We start from the raw sequence: 10,997 nt of genomic DNA on the forward strand, positions 1-10,997 counted from the left end.
GGCCCAACATTTCAATTTAGTTTCCCAACCCATCTTATCAGGTAATAGATACCTCTTAATTAAATTCATATGATGCTGAATTAATTCAGGATACATACAGGAAACTTATTTTTTTTTAAAAAAATATCCTTCCCTAGTATATATGATATTACATTTAAAAAATGGGTAATATCTCAAAGATCGAATATGTTATTTAAATCATTATTTCGGACAATTGCATCCAAGTGTATAGCAATAGTTAATAATGAGACCTATTACATTAAATTCTATTATTTTCTTCTTTAAAAAATTACTAATAAATTAAGTTTTATATGGCTATGGCTATCAATGGATGCATTTTATATTGCATAAGAGATTCCCAAGGACAATATGTAACTTAAAAAGAAATATTGTGTTCTGCAAATGAAAAATGTAGCAGCATTTTGTCAATGAATCTTAAGGTCTTAGAAGCAGCCTGAGATTTCCAGTGACCATTTTCATTCCTTCTTTAAAATCTTTGTTTCTCAAAGAATATATGAGTGGATTGACAACTGGAGTTATCACTGAATAAAGGAGAGAAACAAGCTTGTCCTTGTCTAGAGAATAGACTGAAGAGGGCCTGATATACATGTAGATGAGTGCAGAAAAGTAAAAACTGACTACAAAGAGATGTGAGGAACATGTGGAGAATGCTTTCTTCTTTCCTTCAGCAGAACGGATCTTGAAGATGGTTCTCAGTATAAAAACATAGGATGCTAGAGTCAACCCACAACTACAAATCCCAAACACTACATTTGCAATCATGGTCATAAACTCATTTATACTGGTGTCCGAACATGCAAGATCTAATATTGGAGGTATATCACAGTAGAAATGATTGATGACATTGGAATCACAAAAAGAAAGCTGCAGCATAAGTCCAGCATGTATGGCAGAGTCTATCATTCCAACAATCCATACAAAGGTTGCCATGCTGACACATACTTCTTTCTTCATGATAACAGTGTAATGCAAAGGATGGCAGATGGCAGCATAGCGGTCAAAAGCCATAAATGAGAGAAGAAGCATTTCTGATCCCAAGGCCCATATAATGAAAAATACCTGTGTGATGCAGCCATAAAATGAAATTGTTTTTCTGTTGGTGGAAAGACTATGGAGTAACCTAGGAGTTGTAACTGAAATAGAAAATATATTTACTAAGGACAGATTGTATATGAAGAAGTACATGGGTGTGTGGAGCTTCTTGAAAGTAGATATGGTAGCAATGAGGATGAAGTTGGCAGCTAGAGCTGTAACATAGATGAATGCAAACACCCAGAAGAGAAGTGCCTGTAGTTCAGGGGAATTGGTGAGACCCACTAAGATAAACTCTGTAATGGCCGAATGGTTTTTTATTTCAACAACTCTGATTCCGGTGACCTAGAAAGATTACATTATATTATTAATTCTTTATTGACTAAATCAGTCCATCACTTTTAATATTAAAGGTAATTAATGGGTAAACCAGATTAAAGTTGATAAAGGCACTGAGCTGGAAATTGTTAGACCCTGAATTCTAGTCATACAGTTGGGTGACTTTGGGCCACTATTTCTCAGTTGTAGAAGAGGCAATGGCAAACTACTTCCAAAAAATGTTGCCAAGAAAACTGCATGGAATCAAAGGTTTGTGTGCACGTATGCAAGCACACACACACACATGCACATACATAAGAAATGTTTTGCTTTCCAAACTCATGGCCAATCAAGAAACAGGTAATTATTATATTTTTACTCTTTCAAAATTGCTATATAAATTACAATTTGGTTTCACATGTCAAAAACATTTGATCTTCGTTGCATGTTTTCGAACTGCTAGGTTGGCAGGAGCTGGGACTAGCAGTGGGAGCTCACCCCGTCATGCGGATTCGAACTGCCGACCTTCCAATCGGCAAGCTCAGCAGCTCAGAGGTTTAACCCACAGCACCGCCGCTTCCCCAACCTATCATACTTGATATTTATTTTTTCATAAGTTCTTCTCATTTCAGATGATACACTGTGCATGACACAATTGTTTGAAGAAAGTATTCAATAAGCAGATAACTTAAATTGGCCCATGATCCAAAATTTATCATAAATGTAGTACTTTTAAATTTTATGTTGTTAAATAAACCTTGTTATTTTACTGCAAAAGACTACATGGGTATTCATTTGAGAAAGATAATTTAGTTTGTTCCTAAGTCGAACAACACACAACCTAACTGTATTTTTGCCATTAATTGATTTTTATAATGATAGTTTCCAATAGAAATTATCATTATCAATTTTCTACTCTGTATTAGGACCATAGTACATATTTGAAAACTTCATCATATCAGCATTTGCTCTGATCCTGTATAGATTAGAGTCCTTACGTCTTCGCTGTGTACTTTTAAAAATAACAACAATTTGAGTTTCCTAGGACTATGCAAACTTTGCTTCAGAAAATTGATTCAAGGGAAATTTGATCAATTTTCCAAATTAACTGAGTTGCTGGAATGGATTTACATTTTGGATGGAACTATTGGATGGAAGTATCACAAGTCAATGTGATGGTTCAAAGGAGCTTTTTATTTTCTTTTAATTGAATTGATACAGTTATATGAGCCAACTGAAAGGCTGAACTGATAGAACTTAGTTTTCTTAATTGAATAGACTTTTTACCCTTTCTGAACTTTCAGTTTTGGGGAGATTTATGAAGTGAAGGGCAAAACTATCCTTGTACCATACTGTGTATTTGCACCATTTCATCTGGATTGCAGTTTAGTTATTCAGTAAAAGTAGTACTTAAATAAACTTTAAATACTTAGTTCCAGTATTTTTAATTTGACTGTTCAAAGTATGATGAAATCTGGACTGAATGCTATTTTCTAAGATGTAATTTGTTCCTTACAAGATTATTATCCTCTTTAACTTAGATCTAATTCTTGAAAGCTTAGAGAAAGAATCAAATTCACTTTATTTGTATTCTTTTCACTTTGATTTTTTTTAAAAGCCTAAGTAAATTGTTTAGGTTATAATGAATTGGGAAACAGTTTCTGACTTTACCTAACTCTTTCTATTAATAAAGTGTTACTAATAAGAAAACCCAGAAGTTTTATAATAGTGTTTTTAATCATAAACATAATTAACATTTTAGCAAAATCTAGGAATGTTCAGAAGTCAGTTAGTTAAGTTGTTTATCTGTACTCAGTGCCATTAAGCTTATGAAATCCTGCACCTTAAAACAGAACATTAAAGAAGCAACATTTTTAATATACTCTTTAAAAATAGTTTAAAAAAAATTACGAAGAATGTTATTTTTGAGATATCCCCAAAAAGGATTGCTACTTATGAAGAGTGGGGATCCATCCCATCTCCTGACATCATGTCAGCCCCAACTACTAAACTGAATGAATATTTAAATATGAATATGTTCATCCATAACCCTAAGCCACAAAGTAAACATCATTATGGCTTGCTGTAGATCTACTTTCTATGATTGATTTATGCTCGTGGTCGGAAAAAAATACTATTTTTCATAGTTCCTGAAGCTGCACGTTCTTAATCATTCATTATCATCTGTGGACCATTCTAACTTATTAATCAGTCAACTATTGCAACTGGTCTATAGATAAATATTAGCAATCTATTCAGGAAAATAATTGGGTATGTTAAGAAATACTTGTCTGGTAGTTATCTTTGAACAGGAAAAAAGTTTTAGATTTCAAGATAAGCTTAAGATTTGAATGTTTCTCTTTCAGTTTTAATCAACACTACATGGATTACTTCCCCTTATTTTTCTATTTTTCATCATTTGGGGAGGGAGGGAGGAAGGTTTGTAATGTTTAGTTTATTTTAACCACTATTTGTTGTTATTGCTGTTGTTGTTTGTTTCTCATTATAAAAACAATTAAGAATACAAGAGGGCAGCAGATGCTTTATTTGCCCTTGAAAAAGGCAGAACTGTTGCCTATGAATACTTGGCTACCTTCCAGTGACTGCATTGTGAAAATGAAGGCGATCGCAGGCAGCAAAGACTCTTCTGCCCATGGCTGAATGGCCATCAACGAACAAGAGACAGAGAAAGTGAAGAACACAAGATGCTTTCTATGCCATATGAAAGAATTGAATGGGCATGGAAAGGATATGCAGGCCTATAGCTAGAGGTTTCTCTCCCTCACCTACATAAGCACAGCAAGTGCTCCTTCACCCCTCACACTACACCTGATGCTGAATGGTGTCTGAGGGATACAGGGGAAGAGAGTGATGGGAGTTCAGTGCTATAAGCCTGCATGATCCATGCAGAGCCCCTTGCTGTTTCTGATGTGGTCCTTGCAAACTCCAGATATGAGACATATCTCATGCTGAGCCCATTTGGGAGACACGTTCAATAGGTGAAACTGTGGGCATACCAGGTTGAGTCTAAGATGTATTTGGTTCTATGAAAAGGATTATGGCAGAGTTCTATATACTAATTCTCTGGATAGCAGTTACATTTAAGTCCCCTCCATGGAAAGAAGATACAAGATTTGAGATATTGACTTTCTTACAACTCCCTTGTCTTTGGAACTAGCATATATTAAAAAAAGGGTTGAATTTTAGTCACAACATTGCATTGCTCCATTTCATCTTATAGATATCACAAGGAAAAAAAAAACATTAACTTTTAAAAATATTTACCTATACTTCCTTTGAGTGCCTTATCTGAACTTTATGTCATTCTGTCCCTCCCCAGAATTTAAAGGGTAGGGAAACCTCTCACCTCATTTACCTTAGTAGATGAAGGTTGGAAATAAAACATATGAAGAAAGTTGTAGAATGATTCTCTTTTAATAGAGTATATCTACTAGAAAATATGAGTTTGTGAAAGAATGTAGTGCAGTGCGGATTATTAGGTCAAGAAGTCTCAAAGTGTTAGAATAAGATTGTTTTAGTAAAACATGTAGATAAAGATCTGGGAAAATAATGTAGTTAATAAGAACACCAATGTGAAATATGTCAATATTACATCTAATATTGAAGTTCTTTACCTTCATTCTCATTTCTTATTTGTTCTTACTGGACTTTGCTTTTCTGTTGGATGAAAATATATGGTTTGGCATCTATCAGCTGCAAAACACTGGAGCCAATCACTTTTCATCAGTCTGATGGGGAGGGCAGGTTCTGTAGTAGGCACCCTTATCTCCACAATAACCCAATTTGCAGGTTAGAAATCTTTCTTCTAATAAACTGATGTTGCATCTGGGAGAAGCACCTTGGGGGTTTCAAGAGAATCTATAATTGGATGCTTCCAATTATGGAGAAACATTTTTTTTTTCCAAAACCCAAAGAGAAAAACAAGAAAGTTCCCAGGACCCATGTCCTCTCAGGCGGATCCCCTGTGCCCCAATTCTTTCTCCCTTCCTTTGCCTTCCCTGGTAGACTGGCACTCCTCCCCACTGAAGATGGGTTTTTGGAAAGGGCTCCTCTCCCTTGCCCATCTCTATTACATGATTTCCATGATGGTTGGTGGGTCATGGATGACTCCCCCTCTTTTGTGTACCAGACATCAGGGATATGAGTAAACTGGCAGTTCTTTTCCTGGCAGATGGGGTCCATTTGCAACCTCCTACCAACTCCCCTCCTCTCTTTCCTTCCCTGTTTCCTTAGCCTTTGGCATTTAGACAAGCAACCTGCTTGAAAAAGGGCCCTCCTTTCCTCCCTCTCCCTCCCTCCCTCTCCCTCTCCAGCCCTCTTGTCCTTAGCAGAAAGACTCTCTCTGCCACACTTTACTACTTTCCATTCTGTCTTTCTGTTTCCCCGACATTCCCCAATAAATCAAGCCTTCCTTTAGGCATCAGCCCACCCTCTCTCCTCCTTTCCCCTCCTTTTTTTTTTTCCTAGTGGCCTTGACCTTGGATTGACTGCCTTCCCAAAGAAGGGGGGGGGGAAGCAAAGGTTGGCCCTCTGAGCCTTGGTTTGATAGGAAGTCTTTAGTGCTAAGAAAAGAAAAAAAAAAAACTGATTGGGCAGTTTAAACTATATAAGGAGTATCCGGCTTTATACTCTATCCAGAACTGCTCATTGCTGGGGGGGGGGGGGGGGGAAGTATAGATACCTATTACAAATCAAGAACTTCTTGGCACACTTAATAGCAGCATCACAAGCCAGGAACCCAGGCTTATTTTGTCACTTGATAGCTTCCCATTCAATTACTAGGCCTTTTCATTTCTTTATCTTATATTGGCAATGGTATTTAATTACCATTTTAGGATGTTATATGAAGAAGAAGAGTTTTCCAAATCCAAATCATAACTCAGTTTTAACCAACTCCCTAATTCCACCCCAGTTACAAGCTGTGAAAAAACAGGCCTCATTCTTTTTCTGTACTATAGTCTTATTGTTCTTTCTTTTCTATTTCTATTTCTATTTCTTTCTCTTTTTTTCCTTTTTTTTTTGCATCTTTTACTCTTTCTTTCTATTCTTCAATTTTTTTCTTTCAGTTTGCATTGTTTTTTACTATTGTAATTATATTTTTTAATACAATTACTACGATGATTTTGGCCCAATCTACCTCACACAGTTGTTGTACAGAAGAGTGGGAGAAAAATACTATGCAACTTACCTTGACCTTATGAATAGATATAAATCTAACAAATAAATTCATAAATAAATTTATACACTGATGGGATCTTGAAGGAGTTCAGAAATAAACTATATGTAACTAAAAAAAAATATTTACACATAGTGATACAATAAACACTAAATGACTATTCTACTTATCTTCAAAATACAGCCCTTCTCTCCCCTGGGGGGGGGGGGAAAGGTATAAATAAACTTAATCAATACGAAAGTCTATTTTAGTGTTTTTATTAAACAATAGTAACAGTACAGATATTTTAACAATAATCATGTAAAACCTCCAACCCTGTGCATTCACTATGGTGTCATTTCATAATAATCCCACCAACAGCAGCCCTCAATTGCCAAAACAAAGTAAATTACAAGGGAATAAATATATATAACCAGCTACTGCAAAAAATTGCTAGCTGTTTTAGAAACAGAAGCTTTCCATACCGAGAAACTTTCCTTGAATGTATTCATTCAATCATTCATTTCATACTGCAATTCTGGATAGCTTACTATAGTTAAAAACAGTAGCTGAGGAATCAAACCAACCAAACTTCAAGTCCAAGAACCATTGAACTGATTATATCAATGTTGGTCACTTAAATGGGCCAAATATAGGGGCATGTTTCATTGTTGTGATTTCCGCTGAACCCCTCATGAACCCCTGTTCATGCAGTGGTGTAGCTTATTATTCAGTTGGGCAGAATATTCTTTTTTTCTTCTTCAAATTTAACGTTTTGTGTATGTTAACTTTTAAACTTGTTTTCTGCATGTGTATTGAGGAAAAAAGGGTCTGCTTCTTTCTTTGTCTTACAAAACTGCCCATGTCATTTTCATTTGTCATTGAACAACTAATTTTTCAGAGTATAATCTCCAAAATATCAATTAAAGTATAATTATGGCCCAAAACTCCAATATAGTTTTCCAGTCCACCTTAGCAGATTGCCTCCGTGCTAATAAATACCTATTAATTAAATTCATGTAATATTGAATCAATTGAGGACACATACAAAACCTATTGCTTATATATCCTTCTATAAGATATCTGATGCTATATTAAAACATAATAATAATAATAATCCTGGATAATGAATACCTGAAAAGTAGAACGTGATAATCATTTAATGTGATAATCATTTCTTTTAGAAAATTGTACCAAGGTGTATAACAATATTTGTATGTGTATGTTTTCCTATATATATACATATACATATACTTAGGAAAACACACACACACACATACATACAGATATTAATGACAAAAATAAAACATTTGAAATTGAATTTTGTGTGGCTATGGCTATGGCTATGTGCATTTCATATTGCATAAAACTCACGAAGCAAAACATAAATTGTAATAAACAGTGTTCACTGCACATCGGAATTGTAGGAATATTTTCTAGATGAATCTTAAGAACTTGGAAGCAACCGGAGATTTCCGGTGAGCAGCTTCAGTGCTTCTTTAACTTCTTTGTTTCTCAAAGAATATATAAGTGGATTAAGGAGTGGAGTTACTACCAAATAAAGGAGAGAAACAAACTTGTCCTTGTCTAGGGAATAAACTGAAGAGGGCCTGATATACATGTAGATGATTGCAGAAAAGTAAAAACTGACTACAAAGAGATGCGAGGAACATGTGGAGAATGCCTTCTTCTTCCCTTCTATAGAACGGATCCTGACAATGGTCCTCAGTATAAAAAAATAGGATGTTAGAGTCAATGCACAACTACCAATCCCATACACATCTGCAACCATTGTTGTAAAATGATTTCTACTGGTGTCTGAACATGCAAGATCTAATATTGGAGGTATATCACAGAAGAAATGATTGATGACATTGGAATTACAAAAAGAAAGCTGCAGCATAAGTCCAATTTGTACAGCAGAGTTTATCATTCCAGCAATCCATACAGTGGTTGCCATGCCGATACATACTTCTTTCCTCATGATAATGGTGTAATGCAAAGGGTGGCAGATGGCAGCATAGCGGTCAAAAGCCATAAATGAGAGAAGGAGCAGTTCTGACCCCAAGGACCATATAATGAAAAATACCTGTGTGATGCAGCCATAAAATGAAATTGTTTTTCTATGGGTCAAAAAACTCTGGAGTAACCTAGGAGTTGTTACTGAAATAGACAATATATTCACTAAGGACAAATTGTATATGAAGAAGTACATGGGTGTGTGGAGCTTCTTGAAAGTAGATATGGTAGCGATGAGGATGAAGTTGGCAGCTAGAGCTGTAACATAGATGAATGCAAACACCCAGAAGAGAAGTGCCTGTAGTTCAGGGGAATTGGTGAGACCCACTAAGATAAACTCTGTAATGGCCGAATGGTTTTTTATTTCAACAACTCTGAGTCCAGTGACCTGGAAAGATACATTATATTATTAATCCTTTATTGCTGCAACCAGTCCATCACTTTTAATATTAGATATTAATAATGGGTGAAGAGAAAGCCAGTCTGATATTGAGCTAGAAAACGGGAGGCCATGAGTTTTAGTCTTGTTTTAGGCCCAAAGCCAGTTGGTCGGCTTTGGACATGTCAGTCTTTCTCAGTCCTAGAAGAAGGCAATGGCAAACCATTTCCCAAAAAATGTTGTCAAGAAAACTGCTTGGATCTCTATGTAATCTCCAGGAGGCAAAAACAACTTGAAAGCTTTCAAAACTCATGTCTAATCAGGAGCCTAAGCTAATGATGATATTTATCCACTTTCAAATAAAATAAAACTTCTTCTTGACATTTAACCAATTATTCCTGATATTTGTTTTTCCATAAGTTAGTCCCATTTCAGACACATACTATATATGACACAATTCTTTGTAGAAAGTGTTCAATGAGGAGATTTCTTAAATTGGCCCATGATCCAAAGATTATATTTGGTAGTCCTAAGTTGCACCCCAAAAACTTATTTTAATGCAAAACAGCACATGGCTACTCATCTGGGAAATATAATTTAGTTTCTTCCTAAGTTAAACAACACACAACCTCAAGAAAGAAGAAACAACAACAACAACAACAACAAAAGCCAGGATAGTCTCTTACATGTCTCTTATGTATGAAATATAAATAGTGTTGAATATACAGTGATGTTATAAAGGAAAAGTCAATTCCTTTAACAATGGGGGGAAAATAAGCAAATTATACACACACACACATACACTAAAATTTGCAATCTAATTGCCTGAAAAATAAAAAAAAGCTCTCACTTTAATTACCTAGTTAATACTGGGTGAAGTTCAGAAATGGAAAAGACAAAGAAAGTTGCATTATGATTCTATTTCTGTTAAGAAATATGTTATATGTGAGAGAAGTATAGTGCAGTGAGGATCATTAATTCAAGGCATCTCAAAAGCTTAGTACAATACTGTTTTTTTAGAAGTATAGGTGAAGATCTTGCAGAAGAATGTAGCTAACAAGAACATCAATGTGAAATTCAATCTATATTACAATTAATACCAGAAATATTAAAGGCAGCAGGACTGTAGTGCACCACGTTTAGTCTGTACCTGAATCTGCAGATGTACACAAAGGTGAGATAAAGGTAAAAAGTATACAGAAATGTATATATACCGTCATTTTTATTTCATCGTTGTCCTTGTTGGACCTTGCTTTTTTGTTGGATGGAAATATATTTTGGTTTGGCATCTATCAACCGCAAAACATTGAAGCCAATCACATTTCATCAGCCTGATGGGGAAGGTTGAGCCTGTGGTAGGCACACATTTTCAGAATAACCCAGCCTCCCGCTTAGAAATCTTTCTTCTAATAAACTCATAATGCACCTGGGAGAAGGACCTTGGAGACATCAAGAGAAGGATGATTCTTCCAATCCTGAAGCAATATTTCTCCGAAACCAAAAGAGAGAGAAGAGAAAACTTCCCGACTCTGTGCTCCGTCAGGGTAACCGCCTCCCTGGGGCCCGGGCCCTTCTCCCTTCCCTTCCCTTTGCAGGTAGAGCGGTACCACCCCTCCGGCCTCGCGCTCCTCCCCACGGGAGACGGGTCTCCGGAAAAAGCCTCTCTCCGTCCCCAGCCTCCACCCCGCTTACACGCATCCCCTAACACTAGGCAGGCAGACCGGCTGCTCTCTGGCACATCCTTCGCCAGGCAGGGTGTCCCTCAATGACACGGCCCTCCGCACGGACGCCCCACTCCTTTCGTATACCACCCATTGGGTAGACCGCACCCCGCTGGGCTCAAAGAAGTGGGTAGACCGACCGGCACTTTTCTCACCAGGAGGCGGGCTCCGTATGGAGGGATCCCGCTCCAAGCATTCTTATCTGTTTTCTCCCCCTTTTCCGAAGTCTTTGACAGTTAAAGTGGCACCCTGCTGCTGGGAGACAGTTTGTCCGCCACGCCCAGCCCCCCAAAAAAACCGGCCCTCCCCTCGTCTCTGTCTCTCTTTCGGT

At 36.7% G+C, this 10,997-nt stretch overlaps 2 protein-coding genes across 2 annotated transcripts; both read right to left on the minus strand.

Annotated features, from left to right (window-relative positions):
- Nucleotides 1-435: 435 nt before the first annotated feature.
- Nucleotides 436-4,040, minus strand: LOC134496515 (olfactory receptor 13G1-like). Its single transcript, XM_063302239.1, has 2 exons — nt 3,957-4,040; nt 436-1,398 (listed from the first exon to the last, which is right to left on the minus strand). Exons 1-2 carry the CDS (start codon nt 4,038-4,040, stop codon nt 436-438), a joined length of 1,047 nt encoding a protein of 348 aa, XP_063158309.1.
- A 3,954-nt stretch (nt 4,041-7,994) lies between these two features.
- LOC134496516 (olfactory receptor 13G1-like) lies at nt 7,995-10,643 on the minus strand. Its single transcript, XM_063302240.1, has 2 exons — nt 10,638-10,643; nt 7,995-8,954 (listed from the first exon to the last, which is right to left on the minus strand). Exons 1-2 carry the CDS (start codon nt 10,641-10,643, stop codon nt 7,995-7,997), a joined length of 966 nt encoding a protein of 321 aa, XP_063158310.1.
- Between the last annotated feature and the right edge of the window lie 354 nt (nt 10,644-10,997).

This window comes from Candoia aspera, chromosome 4 (genome assembly GCF_035149785.1).
Source record: "Candoia aspera isolate rCanAsp1 chromosome 4, rCanAsp1.hap2, whole genome shotgun sequence".
Classification (NCBI taxonomy): domain Eukaryota; kingdom Metazoa; phylum Chordata; class Lepidosauria; order Squamata; family Boidae; genus Candoia; species Candoia aspera.